Below are 21,796 nucleotides of genomic sequence, written 5' to 3' on the forward strand. Positions count from 1 at the left end.
TTAAGGAAGGATGTACTAACTTTGGAGGGGGTACAGAGACGATTCACTCGGCTGATTCCGGAGATGAGAGGGTTACCTTATGATGATAGATTGAGTAGACTGGGTCTTTACTCATTGGAGTTCAGAAGGATGAGGGGTGATCTTATAGAAACATTTAAAATAATGAAAGGGATAGACAAGATAGAGGCAGAGAGGTTGTTTCCACTGGTCGGGGAGACTAGAACTAGGGGGCACAGCCTCAAAATACGGGGGAGCCAATTTAAAACCGAGTTGAGAAGGAATTTCTTCTCCCAGAGGGTTGTGAATCTGTGGAATTCTCTGCCCAAGGAAGCAGTTGAGGCTAGCTCATTGAATGTATTCAAATCACAGATAGATAGATTTTTAACCAGTAAGGGAATTAAGGGTTATGGGGAGCGGGCGGGTAAGTGGAGCTGAGACCACGGCCAGATCAGGCATGATCTTGTTGAATGGCGGAGCAGGCTCGAGGGGCTAGATGGCCTACTCCTGTTCCTAATTCTTATGTTATCCAAGGGAGAGTAGCAAATTTGATGCAAAATTCGCTCAGTGGCAGGAAGCCAAGGGTATTAGTTGACGGGTGTTTTTGCGACTGGAAGGCACTTTCTCGTGGGGTTCCACAGGGCTCAGTACTCGGTCCTTTACTTTTTATGGTACAGTATGTATTAATAATTTAGACTTAAATGTAGGGGGCATGAGAAAGAAATTTGCAGATGATACAAAAATTGGCTGCGTGGTTGACAGTCAGGAGGAAAGATTTAGACTGCAGGAAGTTATCGATGAACTGGTCAGTTGGGCAGAAAAGTGGAAAATGGAATTCAATCTGAAAAAATGTGAAGTAATGTATTTGGGGAAGGGCAACAAAGCAAGGGAATACACCATGGGCTCAATTTTCCCCAATCTATTTTTGGCGTATTGCCAGAGTTACGTCCATTTTTCTAGGCCACAATTGCTCCAAAGATAAATGTGCCAAGTTTCCCCATTCTATTTTTTTAAATTGCCGCGGCGCAGCCTGTCCTGTAGCCTCAGCGGTGGAGCCTAATGTCTGCTCCGAAAAAACGATGCCATCCCTTCTGCACATGCCTGAAAAAAAAGGAAGTTTTTGACGTGATTCCTATGGGTGCGCATGCGCATTACACCTCCCGGTCTCCAATCGGCCATTTTTAAAGAGCCAGTTGTGTGTGAGAACTTTAAATCTCATTGGAAAAATCGGAACTGCAATACAAGATGCAACGCGGCACAAGGACCAAGAATTTCTTACAGGATGAAGTGGAGGCACTAGTTACTGTAATTGAGGCCAGATGGCACGAGCTGGACGCCAGCAGAGACCATATAAAAAGAAAAGAAGAAACCCTGGAACTAACTTGCAGACTATTACTGTGCAATGGTGACCACCCCGAGATCTGGAGGCCAGTGTAAAAAAGAAGTGGCAGGACCTTGGTGTAAGTAATATTTTCATTTTTCAATGGAATTGCAATTGTATATGTACTCATGCCACCCATCCTGCCCCCTCCTCTGCTGCTAACCATTTGTCTGCTCTGTTATATTTTGCAGAACTTGAGGCCAACCCTGACGATGCAGAAGAAGATTCAGATGAGGATGAGTTTGAAGAGGAGAACATCTTCCAATCCCACCTTCCAGATCAAGAGCATGGGGATGAGGTGGAGGGGGAGGGGATGGATGAAGTCCCCACTGTTGTACTCACTTTTAGGAGGTGCAGGTGCCGCCCATTGAGGTGCTAGCCCCTTCCCTGAGTTGTAAATTGAGTGTTGGTGGGACATTCCATGATTTCCCACCATCCGAGGCTGGGGATTCCAGTGGGATGCAGCGAGGCACACCCAGGGCCCCACCGTCCCAGGCTGTGGGTCCCAGTGGGATGCAGTAAAGCACACCCAGAGCCCCACTGTCTGAGCCTGCGGGTCCCACTGGGATGCAGCGAGCCACACCCAAGGTGAGGAGGGGAAGGAGAGCTCGACAGCGCTCTCCTGGGTTGCAGGATCTAACAGATGTAGTTCACATGATGGCAATGAGTGCGGAGAGCATTGACCTTACCCGATCACCCCTGGACACCATCAGTGGGGTGGGTGATGAGGTATCGGGACTGTCGCAAGAAGAAACAATACTCACGAGAAATGGGAAAGCTGTCCGGGAACATGAGGGAGGGAATATCTCAGTCAGCAGAAATAATGTCAGTGCACAGGAGGGAGGGAATGTTGCAGGTAGCTGATGCGCTGTCAGTGAACATGAGGGAGGGAATGTTGCAGGTAGTTGACACACTTTTGTTCAACATGAGGGAGGGCATGTCACAGTTAGGTGAGACACTGTCGGCAAACATGAGGGAGGGGAATGTTGGAGGTAGTTGAGACACTGTCAGGGCATATGAGGGAGGTAATGTTGGAGTTAACTGCTAGGGATAAGGGGTTATGAGGAGCGGGCGGGGAAGTGGAACTGAGTCCATGATCAGATCAGCCATGATCTTATTGAATGGCAGAGCAGGCTTGAGAGACCATATGGCCTACTCCTGTTCCTATTTCTTATGTTCTTATGCATGTGGCACCTTGTCAAATGCCTTCTGTGGTTCTGCACATAAAGATATTTTCCTAAAAATTGTACTCACAGAATGACTAAGTTAAGTAAACATTTCTGATAAATGTCAAAGAATTTGCAGCAGACTGGATTTGAGAACGTTTGTAGTTTTGTGTTTTCTTGCCCCAACCAAACCATCATCATCATAGGCAGTCCCTCAAAATTGAGGAAGACTTGCTTCCACTCTAAAAGTGAGTTCTCAGGTGACTGTACAGTTCAATACGGGAATTACAGTCTCTGTCACAGGTGGGGCAGACAGTGGTTGAAGGAAGGGATGGGTGGGGAGTCTGGTTTGCCGCATGCTCCTTCCACTGTCTGCGCTTGATTTCTGCATGCTCTTGGCGATGAGACTCAAGGTGCTAAGCACCGTCCCGGATGCTATTCCTCCACGAAGGGCGGTCTTGGGCCAGGGATTCCCAGGTGCCGGTGGGGATGTTGCACTTTATCAAGGAGGCTTTGAGGGCGTCCTTGAAGCATTTCCTCTGCCCACTTGGGGCTCGCATGCCGTGTAGGAGTTCCGAGTAGAGCGCTTGCTTTGGGAGTTTCGTGTCGGGCATGCGGACGATGCGGCCCGCCCAACTAAACCATGGGATAATTGAACCACTGTAACAATATCTTACCTTAAAGAGTTGCCTAATTTTCAAATCTGAATGTTCGGTTACATTGAGCACATGTGTGCCAACTAAATATTTGCATTGTTCATTTCTAATAAGTCACTAGCACCTACACAATTTAATCATTAGTCAGGGTTTCTTGCCTGGAAGTTTGCAATTTGACAATGCAGAGAAAAGACAAATATCTCAGAAGTCACCTTTCAGAATGTTTTTGCAATTATCTAATTTGGTTTCAATTCATTTACTTAACTTTCGAATCCCTATGAAAGCACATACCATACCCTTTGTTAAGTTTTAACTGGATTGCTTAACTGTAAATGTGCAATATTGGTGTGCTCTGCCTCATACTTGATTTCCATTCTGCAGGCTGCTTGTCAGCAACCCATTCTAAGGCTGTCCACAAATTAGACATCCCAGCATATGACTGGCCCGCAGCTCCCTTTCCAAAACTGAAATATCCTTTGGAACAGTTTGTGAGAGAGAACGGACGAGAAGAAGCGAGGTGCTTGGAGGAGGTAGATTTCAGTCTTCAATCCATTTGATGCTTCTTAGAAATATGCAAGACTCAATGCTATGTGACTTCTTTATGGTTACTGTCCCTACACTGAGTTCAACTTTTATACTTCTGCTGTTTATGTTAAGTGTAAACAGTTATGTAATTTACAATTTATCTGCACGGTGTGTGACCCAGTTTGAATCAAGTGGAATGTTTGTTCTTTATAATACAACTGTCTAAGAAAAATCTGTGTTAGTGATGAATGAATTGTGCTGGGCCATCGCTTGCTGAGAGTTTGCTGAAAGTCACAATTTGGCTCCATAGCATTGACAAAGATTCAGCTGGATTCACCCGGAGGGTCTTCTCAGGGAGGATAGGTGAGAAATCTTCAGAATCCAAATTGGGGCTTCACATTTGGATTGCTATTTTATTTGTACCCCTGAATATGAGGTTTAGCTTTGGGTGCCATGGTGGGAGAATCCATTTTATAGACAGCCTCTGCTGTTTGTCATTGCGCAGTTCTGCCTGTTTCAGGTGTTCATAGAATCATAGAAAATTACCACAAAGAGGCCATTTGGTCCATCATGTCTGTTCTGGTCAAAAAAGAGTTACCCAGCCTAATCCTACTTTTCGGCTCTTGGTCCGTAGCCCTGTAGGTTACGGCTCTTTAAGTGCATATCCAAGTACCTTTTAAATGTGATGAGGGTCTCTGCCTCTATCACCCTTTCAGGCAGTGAGTTCCAGACCCCCACTACCCTCTGGGGAAAGACCTGTTTCCTTATCTCCCCTCTAATCCTTCTACCAACTACTTTAAATCTATGCCCCCTGGTTGTTGACCCTTCTGCTAAGGGAAATAGGTCATTCCTATCCACTCTATCTAGGACCCTCAGAATTTTATACACCTCAATTAAATCTCAGCTCAGCCTCCTCTGTTCCAAAGAAAACAACCACAGCCTATCCAATCTTTGTTCAAACCCTGAACAAAACAAATTGCTAAATACTCAAATTAGGAACAATTTCAATTAAACAAAGCATTTGATCCAATGAAAATCTAGACTCGTGCGCTCTTGCTCTTGGGTCTCCTGGTAGCTCAGTCTATTGAACATCTCCACACTGGATGGTAAGGTCCCAACTCAGGAATGGAATCAGCTAACACAGATGGATTCAATCCACTGGACGTGCTCATCAGCTGAGCAAAGTGCCACTGACACCGTACCCGGCCTAGGCTGTTCTGCAGTTATTGCACAAGAAATAAAAACCTATATTAAAAATCCAGTCACTCCACATTTTTCTGCAACCCGATTGGTCATCAGGGATGAAGATAGAATTAAAAATGCTCTTTTGTGGTCAGGGGGGAAATAGAATTTATTGAGTAAGAGAGGACGAAAGAGAAAAATACTGCGCAGGCAAAGAGTCAGAGGCTGAGAAATTTGTTTAACGCCAGGAAATGGTAAAAATTGGGCGTTGCGCCCAGAACGGGCACCTGAAGTTGTAGTCTGAGGCATGCTGGAAATTGGATCCGGTCCTCACCTGCATAAAACCGGCCATCTGCGGCCGCCAATCGGCCATCCCACTGCAGGTTGCCAGTCAGTGCCTCAAGAAAACTGTTCAGCCTCGTGGCTGAGTCGACTGGGTGAAGGGCGAGCCCGGTGACAGCCTGCAGTATTGTTGTTTACAAGAATGTAAAGATTTGCAAATGATTTTTTTTTTTAATAGTGATACTGTACCCTTATCCCACTCTCAGGTGGAAGACTTGATAGTAAAGTTCAGAAAGAGGGGGAGAAATGTGGCTGCAATTATCGTTGAGCCAATTCAGTCTGAGGGAGGAGACAACCATGCATCAGACGACTTTTTCCGGAAGCTGCGCAGCATTGCCAAGAAGGTAACTACCATTTGATGAACGTTCCTCCTGTAAAACAGAAATGGTGCCTGTTGTTGAGTTCTGGCAGTACATGTCTGAAATACTGTGGGCTTGAAATTCCTTGAACCACTCTTCAGTTGGAAGTAGGGCAAGGCAGGGGCATGACTCAAGATGCCAGTTAGATTACTGTTCGGGGGATATAAACTACTCCCACCACTGTTTTCTGCCCTTTGTTATTTCGTCGCTCCACCCATACTCATTCTACATCCTGATTTTCTGGGCTAAGATCCTTTCTCCTTACTGCCTTTATCTCGTCCTTTATTATCACAGTTACCCACCTCCTTTTCCATTTGGTCTGTTTTTTCTAAAAGGCAAGTACCGTGGAATATTTAGTTCCCAACCTTGGTCACCCTGCAACCACGTCTCAGTAATGGTTACTAGATCAAACCCATTTACCTCTTTGTGCCATTAATTCATCTATCTTGTTATAAATGCTTCGTGTACACAGATAAAGTGCCTTTAATTTTAACTTTTTACCATTTTTCCCTGATGGGGCCTAAGTCGCGAATGCCCTATTACTGCTGTGAAACTCTGCCGTTTCCTGACACAATCTGCTTGTGTTTACTCAAATTGTTATTCGGTTCCATAGCTTTAACTTTTCTCTTCAGTCTGATAAATTTACCCGTAGCTGAACCCTTCCTCTCTCTTATTAGTTTAGAGCCTTATCTACCATCCTAGTTATTCGATTCACCAGGATACTGGTCCCGGCTCAGTTTAAGTGGAGCCTGTGCCAAAAGAACAGCTCCCTCTTTCCCCAGTATTGGTTCCAGTGTTCCATGAATTGAAACCACTGCTTCCCATACCACTTTTTCAGCGATGCATTTAAACCTCTAATCTGTTTGTCCCTATGCCAATTTGCACATGGTTCAGGTAGTAATCTAGAGATTATTACCTTTTGAGATTCCGCTTTTTAATTTGTACCCGAGCTCCTCAAACTCCCTCAGCAGAACCTCATTCATATTTCTATCTATGTCATTGGTTCCTACGTGGACCACACAACTGGATCTTTTCCAAGTTCTTCTACAGACGCGAGGAACTGTCCTTAACCCTGGCACCGGGCAGGCATCACGACCTTCGGGACTCCGAGTCATGACTGCAGAGAACAGTATCTATCCCCCTGACTATACTATCCCCTACCACATTCCTTTTTGCCCCCCGCCTCCCCACTTGAATGGCCTCCTGCACCATGGTGTCATGGTCAGTTTGCCCATCCACCCTGCAGACTTTGTTCTCATCCACATAGGCAGCAAGAACCTTTTACCTGTTGAACAATGGCAAAGGCGGAGGCTCCTCCACCACTGCGCCTGCGGTCCCCTTGCCTGCCTGATTCGCAGTCACACCCTCCTGTCCCTGATCACTAACCAGACCTGAACCACTACCTAATCTACCAGTGACTGCCATGGGGTCAAAATGTCCAGGTAACTCTCCCCCTCCATGATACCCCGCAATGTCCAGCTCAACAACTCTGAGCTGAAGTTCTTGAGTTGCAGAGACTTACTGCAGATGTGGTTGCCTGGTATCACATCGCTCTCCACAAACTCCCACATGCTGCAGACATGGCCCACCTCCTGCGCTGCAGACATGGCGCACCTCCTGCACTGCCATTTCCATCTAACCATCTTTTTTGTATTTAATTAATTAACGTTTTATGTAATTAATTCACTTGGTTAATTTTAAACTAATGAAGTTAACTAATAAGAGCACCTCCTTCCCAGTCTGCACCGAATTCCCATTTTCATCAAGTTCTCAACTTCCCACTCTGTTTACGATGTACTCTGTTCACATTGCGATCTGTTGTTTGCTGCCAATGAATTACTTTTGAAGTGTAGTCACTGTTACAATGTAGGATATGGATGTAGTTTAGATCCGAATAGCTAATACTGGATTTAGGCAGACCAAATAGAAGTGCACTATTTGTACCCAATTTCCAATATTAGCAGACTTGAATAATTGTAATTGCAGATTTGGATAGGTACTGGCAGCACACTAGTAATGGGAGCGAAAATTGTGTGCACATTAAATTGAAAAGGAATGTGGACAATTAAAGATTAATGTCAGAGTAGGAGGGCAGACATTCTGGAAGCCTTTCAAAAAAGCTCAGAAAGCATCGCCATCCAATTGCAGCCTCTGCCAAAGCTGAAGGGAAGGAAACCCGATGAGGAAGCATGTGTCTGCGGAAATGAAGCTGATGTTGTACAAAATATGTGCAAGGAGGATCGATGTTTAGGGTGCGGATTTGGGAATGGGTTATGCTTTAAAACAAATCAAATTCGCACACAATTAAAATGACTGAGGCTGCAACCTCTAGGGCTGAATCCTGACAGGAGCGGGCTGTGTTTGTGGGGGGGTCGGAGGTTCATGCGTAGTTTCACTTTGGCAGGTTCCCCACTTGTAAGTCAGCCTGATTGGCGGGCTTGGGATCCAGTCGGGTGGGGGGGGGGACTCCAGAGGAGGCCACAGCTGTAGGTAAATCGCCTGCTGCTGCTAGTGGGAGCATGGCGGGGGTGGGGGGGCGGGGGGGGGGGAGGTGGAGGGATGCAGGGATGAGTCTGATCCCAGACCCTAGGCGTAGTCCGGTCCCCGACCCAGAGGGGTTTGGGCGGGGGGGGGGAGCTGGTGTCTGATTGGGGGTGTAGCTTGGTTGGTCGGGGGAAGCACTTATCTTTTCCCCAAAGCTGTCCTCACCTCCCTTTGACTGCCGGGTTTCCCGAGGCCTGGGAAACCCGCCCGGCCAGGGTTATACCTCCAAAGCAGATTAAATCAGCCTCATTAAAATAATTAAAAACAGAAAATGCTGGAAATACTCAACAGGTCAAGCACCCAAAACATTAACTCTGTTTCTCTCTCCACAGATGCTGCCTGACCTGCTGAGTATTTCCAGCATTTTCTGTTTTTATTTCAGATTCCAGCATCCGCAGTATTTTGCTTTTGTCATAAAAAAAATTACTTGGCCAGCCCACCTCCTGGGAGCAGGTTGGCTGCCCGACCCTTGACCCGCCTCCATTAAACCTGGAAGTGGTCGGGTTGGAGACGAGTTTGAGATTTTTAAAGTTTTAACATCTCATCTGACCCCAACCCATCCGTTTTTGGTGGTTAAGATTCAGCCCGAAGACTCAGCTGGGAAATGAAGATTGCATTTCGGATGAACTGTCAGAACCAGAGTGCTTTAAATAATAAAAGCTAGTTGAAAAAATCCAGTGAACATTCACACCTTTTAGGTGCAAGCCTTAGTTCAGAAGTAGCACTCTCACCTCTGAGTTAAACGGTAACGTGTTCAAGCCCATCTCAGGAGTACATGATGTAGCTTGACACTTCAACAGTACTGAGGGAGTGCTGCCCTGTCAGAGGTATGGTCTTTTCGGATGAAATGTTAAACAGAGTCTTTTCCCTCATGGCTGTAAAATATCCCGTGCGACTATTTGAAGGAGAGCGGGGGATTTCTCCTAGTATCTTGACCAAAATTTATCTATCAACCAACATTACTAAAAACAGATTTTCTGAGCATTTATGTAATTTCTGTTTGTGGGACCTTACTGTGCATAAATTGCCTTCCACATTTCCCGATATTACAATAAGTGACTGCACTTGAAAAGGAGTTCATTGGCTGTAAAGCACTTTGTGACATCCTGAGATTGTGAAAGGTGCTATATAAATGCAAGTTATTTCTTTATTGTTGGGCTAACCTATTCATTTGAGCCCAGCATTGGGTGCCTGCAAAGAAGCCACTCTTGGGCTGAAGTTTATTGACAGACCTACTGGCAAATCACAAACTGGAGAAGAGGTCAGTTGGCCATCACCTTCCCATGCCCTGTGAATGAAGAAAGAGAAAGGGAAGAAAAGAAGACATGTGAGCACTAAGGTTTTAAAAAGGAAACTGTGATATGTAGGAGATGGAAGCTAAGATGTAGGAGTTCAGTTTTTTGCACTTAGAGGTTGACTAGAAAGAAAGGTAATACCAAAAGCCAGTAAATCAGTCAGCCCACAAAAGGGATAGAGTGCATGGTTTATTATTTGTTCTCATTATTTGAAATTGAGTGAAGTGAGGTCTGTTCATAACGGCTACTGCATATGTTCAGTTGCTGTCTGTAAAATGAAGCAGCTCAATAATTCACGTTATTCCTGAGGTGTTTCTCAGTCCGCCTACAGAAAATTGAGGAAATGCACAAGGGCACATGCATAAAAACATGATATCCAGTTCAGATAACGAGGAGTTCCTATTGTTACTCCCCCAGGTTATATTATCATATAGTTCGATATTGGGCAGTATGGACACAACGCTGAATGTAAGAGGCTTGGACCACTTTATCTAAGGCAGAGCCAAACTTGTAACAGTGACCTTCTGTGCCACTCTGTGCTTGCAAGGCTGTGAAACCAAATGTCAAGGATGAGCCAGCTGGGTGTACCGCCCATACGTTACATAATAACCAGAGTATAGTGAGAATCATTATTTGTACAGTTCTTGATTTTAGAGAGTGATGACTGTGCTGGTGCCCAGGAAGAAGAGGGAGAGTGGCTGGTGTGTTGCCTTGCCTGTTGTGGTCAAGTTATTGAACTTCTTGCACCACTAGTCTGCAGTCTATGGGGGTGAGAGAGTTGACACTCGTTACTCGTGCCATCTCCCTCCACATGGCACAAGGCATTTGTTTGAGGTTTCTTCCCATGGTGACCAAATAATCTGTCTCTACTTTGCTCTGTGTCCTTGAGGGGGAGGGGTGGGGCATTGTAGATCAATGTCACACATATTGAAAGCTTTCCTCTGCTCCTCTTTGCCATGTTTTCCTTTTGATTGGCTGTAGATTGTTTTTTTTAATGAGTTAAGGTTTAACTGATCTGTGTATATCCATAAACTTGGACTTATCACCTCCCTAATAGTTAAGCATTTAGTTCGATATTCAATAAATATGGTAAATAATTTGATTTCTTGAAACTCCAAGTTACAGATAAAGAATTCTAACCAGACGATACAACAATACCTTTATTGTACAAGTTGATCTTCAAATAAATAATGGTGCCAGGCTTGCAATGTCGACTAAATCATTCAACTTTAGGGTGATATTTTGAAAATATTCCTACTGTTTTCTTGGTCGTAGTAATGCTAATTATCATGGCACTAAAGTCCATAAACAGTGAGTCAAATGCTTACAGTTCAGTGGAAAGAACATTTGAAAATGAATTTTCAAATTTTAAGATTCCCTCTGAAAAGCAAAGAAACTTTTGGAAAGGGACACTGAATAATGGAGTGGGTTAAAGTACTGTCCCTTCACATTCAGGACCTTGTTGGAATCCAGTCCATACTGATCTTGGAAAATGTTCTCTCTCTATTGGCTGCAAGGGATCTGTGTAAAATAATGCCCATAATCCATGACAGTCTCACTAAGAGATGGCTGATAGGGAATGCTCTTCCTCAAACACAATGTTGGGAGCTTAGTATTACATCTGACCACACAGTATCTGATTTGAGAGCAGTTGCTAATAGTGAGTGATAAAAGAGGCAATATTCTTTCATTGTTAAGCATACAAATTTAAAAAGAGTAAATATTTTTCATGATGATTCTTGATCACAGAAACACTTCTTAATTTAGAGCCTGTTTCCTCCGTGAAAAGCCTTGGGAGGGGGAAATTAATGGTCGCCACGTTACCGGGGCCTCGGGTTAATGGCTGCTGAAAATGAACGAAGCGCTACCGGGGAAAAATTCACGCTGGGAGCTGAAGAGTTTTAGCCCAGCGCTAACTTACTGTGAAACACCCTCCTGGCGGCAGGCTTGGGACTCGAGCCTGCTTCTAATAGCTTCTGGAAGTGAGGCTGTGGAGTTCGCTTGGAATTGTGAGTAATTAAAAAGGCAATGAATTACAAGGACAATGTGTTCTGAACTAATAAAAATTAAAGTGAAGTGAAAAAGTGCCATTTTCAGCCCTTACTGCCTTTTTTTTTAAAAACAGGAGCTTTGAGCACTTAAAGCTGAATTCCCTTCAAAACCTCAAAATATGAGAAAAGTGCTTCAGCATGAACACAAAAGTCTCAGCAAGCCAGGGAAGGGGCACCCAGGGTCTCGCACGCAGCACTCCAGCTTTGTGCAGAGGGTCAACACTGCAAGACAGGTCCTCTATCCACAGGGGCCAGAAGGCCCTCCAGAAAGAAGGATGTGGGACCAGATCACTGCCAGCAGTGTCATCCCCACCACCTGGCTCCAGTGCCCAAGGAGGCTTCATGACCTCAGATCAGTGGTCAAGGTCAGCGAATGCATCTTCAAAAGTAGCCTCCTACCAATTGCACCACCAGCCTCACACACTGCTCAATGCACGACTCCACTGCTCTCCCCCATTCCAATCACTCACCTACCAACAATCTGCACCAATCATGTGGCACATCTCCTATTCCTATCCTGACCTCACTCCCTTGGAGGAAACGATGCAGGCCATTCTTGTCGGGAGCATGTTTGAGCCCTTGGCCAATGGCGGGGCAGAAAGGATAAAAGATGTCGGTATCTTCATACATTATCCTCCTCCTGTCATGCACCTCTTGATTTCTCGCCCTCCCCTCACCACAGCTCCACATTTGTGCTTTCCTCATTTCACACACCCAAGAAATGCAGCCTGCCCACCCAGTGGTTGGGCAAGAAGAGGGAGAGGAGATTGAAGAAGAAGAAACACCATCACTCGATTTCACACTCCCAGCCACCAGCTCCTCAAGGTCAGCCAACAAGGCCATTTGCAGTTTCCCCCACTGAAAGTCAGCAGCCTTCCACCAGCCATGCTGCAGCCACTGGGGTAGCACTGCGAGACATCAGGAGGATAGGCAAAGACTCACACAAGATAGTCACGAAGAGAATGCATAAGGGTGATGAGTTGATTTCTTGATGTCATATTGGATGGATAGATGTCTAAAGTTGGATTGGAAAGTTTGCTTTGTGGTGGATTTTGTTTCAGCATCGTGGCCAAGAGGATGCTGTGATGGTCAGTAACAGAAGGAAGCTAAGATGTGGGACTAATGTTGAAAGGGGAATTGGGGCTGTGGTCACTGGGACCGCAGGTGGATGATTCGATCTCGGATATCCCAGCCAGAAAGGGGCTCTCTGGGTTGCATCCTTTCTTCCGCTTCCTCGTCTTCTACATCTTCTCTTTCCCTATGTGAGCGAATGCTGTAAATCTGAAATAAAAGCATAACATTCTAGAAACACTCAGCAGGTCAGGCAACATCTCGACCTGAGACATGAACTCTGTTTCTCTCTCCATGGATGTTGCCTGACCTGCTGAGTATTTGCAGCATTTTCTGTCTTCTCAGAGGCCTTCCTTTACCATCCAAGGCTTGCAAGTGTTCATCAGCACTCCCTGCACACTTAATTTTGTTTTAAAACATGTCTTGCAGCAAGCTACTACTTCAATAAAATAAAAAAAAAGTCCAAAATTACCTGAAAGATGTGCATGCCCCTTTAAGATGAGCTGACAGTGCATGTGTCAGTGTGCTGAATGCTGGCTTTTCATGGCGCGCTTAGGACCCAGAGCGGAACTCAGTGCCAAGGTCCAAGTTTGCTGAGGTGACGTTAACTTATGTCACCCACTTCCCATTAACATTTCTAGGGCATTTACCGGCAGCGCTGCCGGCCCTCCCAAAATGGCAGAAGCCGCAGATCCCGCCACCAGCTGGCATTAGAGTGGCCGCCGCCATTTTATAACCATATTATGCCGATGACGAGTGTCATTGAACACTCAAATTTTTTGTCCCATATACCTTAACACAGTTATAATTTGAATGTCAATAATATAACTTGCAGTAAACAACAGTTTAAGGAAACATTTTTTAAACATATCCAACTTAGCATGATCAACTAGCGCCCATTCAGAGGACTGCAGGCTGCATGCTAATTTCATGCTGCATGCTCATTTGCATGATTGTGGTATTAAGCCCAGGGCTGAACACGCTGCCAAGTGGCTAAATGCTCAGCAGGGGGCCAAGTTCGTGCGAGGCTTGCACCACTTAAAGCTAGCCTGCACTACTTAAAGGCAGTCTGCACCTCTTGAAGGGGAGGCACAATCAGCCCGAAGCAAGTCATTCAATTGGCTAGGGAATAGAGTCAGAGCAGCAAAAATTCTACTGATGTCACAACCGGGGAGAGTTCATGCTCGAAGGCCCTCCGATGCAGCACTGGAGGCCTTGGTGCAGGAGGTGAACATAAGAAGAGAGGTCCTGTTCCACAGGGCTTCCAGGAGGCCCTGCAGGCAAATGCATGAAAGGCAATGGGAGCAGATAGCCGCCGTGGTGAATGCCAGCAGTGTAGCCCCGAGGACCTGGACACAGTGCAGGAAGGAATTTAATGACCTCACCTGAATGATCAAGATCAGTGAATTCATCTTCAAATGCATATCACATCATCTGCACCACTCACCTCACACACCACTCACCCCCATCACTCACCTACCAACAAGACTCGTACCTCACATTCATAACTTTACCTCATCCTCACACAATTACCATTGCTGCAATCCTCGCCCACATCTCACAGCATACACACAAGGCCAGCTATTCAACCATGACAGGCATATCACCCAAACACATTGCACCATACTCACTGACTCCCTTTCTCTTGCTGGATAAGGCAGCTCACAACTGTGCCAGCAGCACCTAACCAGCGGGGGACAGGCATGCCTGCAAAACCTGACCCCAATGGAGGAGACGGTGCTGGTCATTCTTGGAAGGGCCATCACGGAGCCCGTGGCCAGCTGTGGGGATGAAACAAGGCAAGGTGATGGTATCCTCATACATTATCCACCTTCTCACATCCCACTTACCCCTCATCCCACAATCTCTTCTCATTTACAATCATCATAATCATCATCATAGGCAGTCCCTCGGAATCGAGGAAGACTTGTTTCCACTCTTAACATGAGTTCTTAGGTGGCTGTACAGTCCAATACGAAAACCACAGTCTCTGTCACAGGTGGCACAGATCGCTGTTGGAGTTGTCCATTAGGGTCCTGACGTTCCAGAGCCCGAACTTCATGTTAGAGGAGTGGAAGATGCCTGTGCGTGATTTCTTTTAACGTGGGGTAATCGTTGCACACTGGCTACCACACGGGCTTAGCTGAGCGAGGTCTTGGTCCAGTGGCAAGGGGGTCCAAGATGACTGGAGACCAGGCACTGCTGTATGAGCCTAGTTGCCTACGGCGAGATGTTGGCCGCAGGCTCAGCGCTGGGTAGCGCCCTTGATGGTAGGTGGTCCAAGGCTTGGTTGGGGGCAGGCATTGGGAGGGTCAGTGGCCCACTGGGGTTCAGAGTGGGAGGGCAGGGGGGGTCACAGCCATGGTACTCACCACGTGCTGGAGGAGGAGAGGAGGCCAGGCCATCAGTGGGGAAGGAGAGGTACAGTCGTCGCTGAAGGATGGGGGTGGGGGGGGAGGCCACCCGACCCGGTCGCCGTTGAGGAGGAGGTCGCCTGTTGCCGCAGGCGGTCCAGCCGTCGCCGAGGAGGCCCAGACTCCGTCGTGGAGGAGAGGCCCATCTGCCGCCGCTGGAGGGGAGGGTGGAGGCCCGATAGACAGGCCCAGCCGCCCAGTCGCCACAGAAGGCCCAGCCGGGAGTTTCAAGTCACGTCAAGTCACCCAGTCGCCGCATGCACACACGAACCGGATCACTCATTTACAATATGCACATGGTGGAATCATGCACGCTTAACTTCCCCCACACCCTCACCAAAACCGTACCCTTGTGCTTTTCTCCTTTCAGATAGCCAAGAGCTGCCACCTGGCCAGGCATTGGTGGAGGAGCAGTTAATAGAAGTGCACTAAGACACTGAAGACACTGCACCGTCACTCAATTTCACACTTGCAGCCACCAGCTCAGATACTGACACTCTGCTTACTTTAGAGGATAGGTTAGAGGTGGGAGCTGCACGCGGTGAGACACTGGATTTGAATGGGCTGCAGCCAGGGCAGGGGGAAAGGGTAGCGCAGATGCCAGCTCCCGGGAGAGCGAGGTCGCACACGGGTTCTGCTGCAGAGGACTCGGGTGACGACTGCAAGGGGGTGGCCTGCAGTAGAACGCTGATGCTTTTTTAACAGCCTTCTTAACTTGTCCTGCCCCCTTCAAAGATTTGTGTGCGTACACCCCCAAGTGTCTCTCATCCTGGCCCGCAGCTCCTTCATTGGCTGCTGTCGCCCTTTAACTAAGATGTATCTTGAAGTGCATTTTTTAATCATTTAAAAATATTGGTTACTGTTACAAGTTTATGTCTGCCTTCGATATTCTCTCTGATACAAAGGTTCTGGTCACTTCTCTTAACAGCTTATCATTTAATGTTTAAGAGTGTGCCTGTACTGCCCAATATCTAATTATATAATAGCATATCTTTGAGGTGTAACAATATTTGTGGTGAGAGGGTAGGGGAAAGCTTTGTGACCTGAACTGGATATCGTGGGGTTGGCGGGGGGGGGTGGGGGGGAAATTGAACACGGACGGGGAAACAAAACAGTTGGAATTGCATTGGTCGATCGCCTGATATTCAGTTCTGTTGAAGTCAGTGGAATTGATTATCGGGCAGAGTGTTTAATGGGCGACAGATGCGGTACTGCCTGTTCTGCATCCCCACCGTGTAATATTTCACCCCCACCCCATGTCCTTCACACGTGCCCTTGTGCACGTCACAAATCTTTCTGTAAGCAGACTGAGAAATGAGGGCTTATGCAAATTGATATGCTGCTTTATTGTCCAGACAACGAGTGAACAGGGTAACTGTTAAAGCAAATCCTGCTTTATTCACTCAATCACACCTCTTGTGTCAGAAAAAATTTGTGAAAATAATAAACCATGAATTTGTGAATTGTTTTTAAACATTACCTTTTTACTACATGCCCTCTAACTGGAAAAACTAACCTCTAACATCTTTTTTTTTTAGCTCTAGGCCCCAGGCCTACATCTCACAGTTTCCTCTTTGAAAGCCTGTTTTACCCTGATTCTTTTCTCCCCATTCATGAAAGTGAGAGCGCTGTGGCTTCAACTCTGTCCCCGCTCAACAATTCACTAGTAGGCCTGTCACCAAACTAACTACATTCTGTGGTCAATAGTATATTTTCAGCAGATATCGTGCTAGGCTCACCTGAATTGATTTATCCCCACCATGCTTGGCATGATAGTTTTGTTCGGCCTTCACAGATGAAATAACAAATTGCTTATATTGTAGACAGCAATAAAGCTCGTTGGCTCATTAGAACATCAACCCTGCCCTCTCTGTTGTCGTTGCAGCAGCCTGTGGCTCGCTTAAGCTATGTGAATTCACTTGTGTTTCGAAATCACAACTTTAAAAATAATTCATTCACAAATTCTCTCCATGAATTAAAAAAAAAATCAGAAGCCCCAGAATGGAGCTGTCATTGAAAGCTGATTTTAACCATTAACATGTGTGGTCACTTTAAGCTTTATATCAGCTTTCAGCGTTGCCGACATTGTACAACAGGAGCAGGTTATCACTGTCAATGTGACAGTTTGTCCATAATGGCTATTTTGTTGTGATGACTGTTGTTGTGGAAATGTATGTTCCACATGAAGTACTTGATGTGGGTAAGACCTTGCCAAAGTACTTCCACCACTTGCAGCAATCCCAATAAAGAATTTGCCTTTAAACCCCATGTATTACTGGACCAGTAATCCAGAGGCCTGGCATGTGATCCGGAGGCAGCTGGGGAAATTATATTCAGTTTTTTAAAATAAACCTGGAATTAAAAGCTAGTATCAATAATGGTGACCATGAAACTACTGGATTGTTGTAAAAACCCGTCTGGTTCACTAATGGCCTTTAGGGAAGGGAAACTGCCATCCTTACCCAGTCTGGCCTATATGTGACTCCAGACCCACAGCAATGTGGTTGACTCTTGACTGCCCTCTGAAATGCCTAGCAAGCCACTCAGTTCTACTACGACGAAGTCTGCACTGTGGGAGTACCTTCACAACATGGACGGCAGCGGTTCAAGAAGGCGGCTCACCACCACCTTCTCAAGGGCAATTCGGGACGGGCAATAAATGCCGGCCTTGCCGGTGACACCCACATCCCGTGAATGAATAAAAAAGAAAAAGTTGCATATTGTCCATTTTTGGTATTTGCCGTGCACCAGAAAAATTGGGAACTTTTTCCGTGTTTGACACACTGAAATAATGTTTAACATGTGCAAAACATAGGCTTTCTTGCCTCCTTAACTATAATGGGGAGATGATAGGAATTGTTATTTACACTGATGGTGCATTTGTTTCACTTTCTCGCCTCCCATTTTGTTTTCCTATTGCTTAATCCCTGCAACATGCAGATCAGTTTAACGTCACCCATTGTCACATTGTGTTCATCATTGCCACAAACGTATGAAACTCTGACTTTTTGTCCCTATACTGCCTTTCTTTCCTTGGCCACATGAAACTGTTCACTCAGCATGGCTCTGCATTCCTGTGTGATGAAGTACAGACGGGAGGAGGAGCTACTGGCAAGTTTTGGGCGCATGAACACTGGGGTCTGGACGACCCAGCGGATATCGTCACCTTCAGTAAGAAATTGTTGTCCGGAGGCTACTTCTACAAGGATGAAATGAGGCCTGATATAGTGAGTGTTCATGATAAAGCATATCTTGTGTAGTTTTATGTCCATAAATTAGATTGGTGGAAATATTAAAGTCAATGTGCAGTAACCGCGCCCCCCCCCACCCCCCCAACCATAACAAAACACAATGGGAAGGGGACTCCTTTACATGGAACATTTTCTCAGATGCATAGGGCTGGATTTTAGGTTTTTTTGCCGCCCCTCCTAGTATCCTGCAGGGGCGGCAATGGAGGCGGAAAGCACTTGTGTCCGGGCGGCCAGTGATGGGTTTGCGGGGGCACGAAGCATTACCGCCTGGGAGAGGCGAGCCACTGTGCAACGCCTCTGGTTGCGACACCGGCTCGATAATTGGATCGCGCCCGTTCCGTAGCGTCCCATAGCCCCCCCCCCCCGAGTGGGAACGTCAGTGAAAGCTGGCATTCCATGCTGTAGCGGACAGTGGTTGAAGAAATGTCTACCTCAGGTAAGTGTGATTGTTTTTCTCTTTTTTTCATTTTGCGATTTATGTTGGATTGGCATCAGTAATAAATTGGGAATGTTTTTGCAGGTTTTTTTCTCTCCATGGAAGCCTCTGCTAGAGTGCTCTTTAGCTCAGGATTTTCAGTGGCTCAACCGGCCTAGCGCCCTAAAAGAGGTGTGGAATGCCTCCCGTAGCACTGCGCTCCAAACTCCGGGCCCAACTGCTGAATTTGCAGGCGGCAGATACAAACCATTTGCCGCCGCAAAATGTACCTCTCCGCCTGGGACAACGCAGCAACAGAGGCGCGACCGAATTTCTCCTTCATAATCTATTGATGTTTTGTACTGAAATCTGTTCAAATATCGTTTGTTTAAATTTCGTATTTCTTCATCTTCCTTTTAAACACCATTTTTCTTCCTTTCTTTGTACCGAGTTTTCCTCCCCCCCCCCCCCCCCGCCCCGCCCCTTCAATCCAAAAGGTGTGTCACTTTCCAATACCTCATCTAAGTAGCCATTTTTCCTGGTGAACTTAGAAAATGAATATCAGCAGGATATTCAACCCCAGGGGCATCACAATTAAACCAATTACTTGGCCTCCACGCATAGGTATGTTGGACAATGACCAAAGAGTGGAAACCCTAGTTCATTTTGTCTGCCTCAAGGGATTCTGAGGTCAATTGCAGTGTCCCTGCTGTCACTCCAACGGAAATTCACTATCTCAACCCAGACTGAGAATCCAGCCCGGGATTTCCCTGTACTCGGTTGTCAGCTACACATTGCCTCAAACAGCTGAAGCGGCTATAAACACTTTTTTAAGGTGAATAGTTTACATTTGTTTTATTTACAATACCTTAAAAGAAGGGTTTTCCGTTTCTTTTAGCAAGATAAATTACTCCCAAGTCCTGTTTAACATCTGGATAGTGTAAAGGGGATTCATTGATTAGAATTAATTGTTACACATAGCACTGTACAACCACAAGGAGGATCTCTCTTCAACTACAATGGAACAGTATGGATTAGAACATCACCTATATCAATATCCTCTGTGAAGGAATCCTTTCAGGTGCACAAATGGTTTTACTTAATTCCTGTATTCCACACATCCCTGAATCTGTGTAATGATATTTTGGGCCTGTATTATGCTGTGGGATACTAGCATACAGCACTTACTACATTTGTCTGAAATTTCTCTGCTATTTTAGTGGAGGCACCTAAATAAATGGATCACTGCCTCCAGTACAATAGCAGAGAGAGGAATTTCAAATTAACATGTTAAATAAATCTGGAATTAAAAAGCTAGTATCAATAATGGTGACCAAGGGGCCGAAATTCATCACTCACCGCCGACTGCCGCCCACTCCCACTGACATTCCTCGGCAAGATCCGCCCTGTGCCACTTTCGAGGTGGCCTGGAGCGGGTGGGAGGGGAGAGCCGCTGGGAACCGCTCGCTGATGTCAGCGGATGGCCGAGTGGCACAACTGAGCTCCCGCCCGCTGAGTTCCCAGATTCCTGTGTGCGGGAGTCGGCAGGACTCGGCGGCAGAACAGGGGTGGACCGCTGGCTGGAGAGGCTGGTCTGTCCCCGACGGTGAGTATGAAGAAGCTGAAAAAAAGGTAAGTGAACATTTTAATACTTTTTTTCAACAGCGACTTACCTGGATGGGGGCCCCTGAAGGTCTTCAGATAGTTTTTTAATATTTTGCCGTTGGTTTATTTTTTCACGTCTTTGACCCTCCGTGGGCCCGACTCCAGGAGATCGGGGCGTTAAGTTTTAATGCCAGCACTAACCCACCATGGAAGTTCGTAGGTGTTAGTGATTTTGCCAGTAAACCGTTAGCGCCCCCATTATCGCCCCCCGGAGGAGCTAGCGGGTGGTGCAAGGGAGGTCGGCCAATTTCTCTCCCAATAAATTTTAAACAAGCCAATTATCAGTTCACTGCCACAACAAAGCCAGTTAAAAAAATATCATCCTTACTTTAAATGGCTAATTATTTACTGTGTGTACCTGGGTTTTAACCCCACATGCTGTTACTAATAACAAAAGAATTACAATCAATTATTGAATACAAGCAAAAATATTTCCTTTTGTGTCACATATCCATTCTTTAATCCTGCCAGAGAGTGAGCACATGGTGTTGAGTGAGGGTGGGAGGGGACTTTCCTGTGATGTCCTGCTTCTCATCCCCATGAAACTCCATGCCTCGAAATAATCTATTAAGAATGCTCAGGCGGAATGAGCTGTTGGAAAGCTGCTGGCATTTGTGGGATTGTACCCGAACATAACTCGCTGCTTCTCGAATAGAAGGGAAGAGCAAGATATGCCACTGTAATGAAAATGGTTCCATTTTACTGCATCTTTTGTCTTTTTAAGAAGAAGATTGTCAAACACTTTTTCATGAAGACCTTTGGTATAGATCATTTTTCTATGTAGAACTTTTAATATAATAGAAATATATTGCATGCTAATCAGTATCTTTGGTCTTAAGGTAAAAACTATAGTTATATAATGTATCTTTTTCTATTTATGTGTTATAATATGTGCATTGTGTCTTGTCACAGCCCTACAGGATATTCAATACATGGCTAGGAGACCCTTCAAAAAATCTCATGTTTTCTGAAGTACTTAATGTTATTCGGACAGAAAACCTCTTGGACAACGTTGTTCAATGTGGCAAGAGCCTATTAAAGGGTCTTAAGGATTTGCAGGTAATAACTATAGTGTACTTGAAAACCTGCAAAAAGGAAATGTAAAGGAATTACCTTATTTTACAGCTGGTTGTCCTGTTCATACTTTTTTTTTGCATCCAGTTCTTATTGTATTGAGACGCATCATGTATTATTCACTTGAGATGTTTTGAGAATTTATTTAACAAGTTGTGTTACAGTGTAATTGTTACACGTGGGGTGGGGTGGTTCATTGAAACACCAACACACTGTGCCACAGAGTGCTGTGCGATATGATAAGGAACTGATATGAAATATAACCATTTTATATTTTGCAAGACCATCGCTTGTGTTGCTGGGTTGCTGAAGCCCGTTGCAAGCCAAATGTAAAACTCTTGGGACTCAGAGTGCCAGGTAGGCCTGTTTTAGTGTGTCAGTCTGAGCAAATCTCAGCAGTTTTGCATT

At 45.7% G+C, this 21,796-nt stretch overlaps 1 protein-coding gene across 4 annotated transcripts in view; it reads left to right on the top strand.

Annotated features, from left to right (window-relative positions):
* abat (4-aminobutyrate aminotransferase) overlaps positions 1–21,796 on the top strand; it is a 287,947-nt gene that overhangs the window by 257,828 nt on the left and 8,323 nt on the right. For all 4 annotated transcript variants that reach the window (XM_070900891.1, XM_070900892.1, XM_070900890.1 and 1 more), the window contains 4 exons: positions 3,582–3,730; positions 5,456–5,593; positions 18,043–18,210; positions 21,227–21,373. In XM_070900891.1, coding sequence (XP_070756992.1) covers positions 3,582–3,730; positions 5,456–5,593; positions 18,043–18,210; positions 21,227–21,373 — 602 coding nt within the window. The remainder of the gene's footprint in view (positions 1–3,581; positions 3,731–5,455; positions 5,594–18,042; positions 18,211–21,226; positions 21,374–21,796) is intronic.

Source organism: Pristiophorus japonicus, chromosome 15, assembly GCF_044704955.1.
Source record: "Pristiophorus japonicus isolate sPriJap1 chromosome 15, sPriJap1.hap1, whole genome shotgun sequence".
Lineage (NCBI taxonomy): Eukaryota > Metazoa > Chordata > Chondrichthyes > Pristiophoridae > Pristiophorus > Pristiophorus japonicus.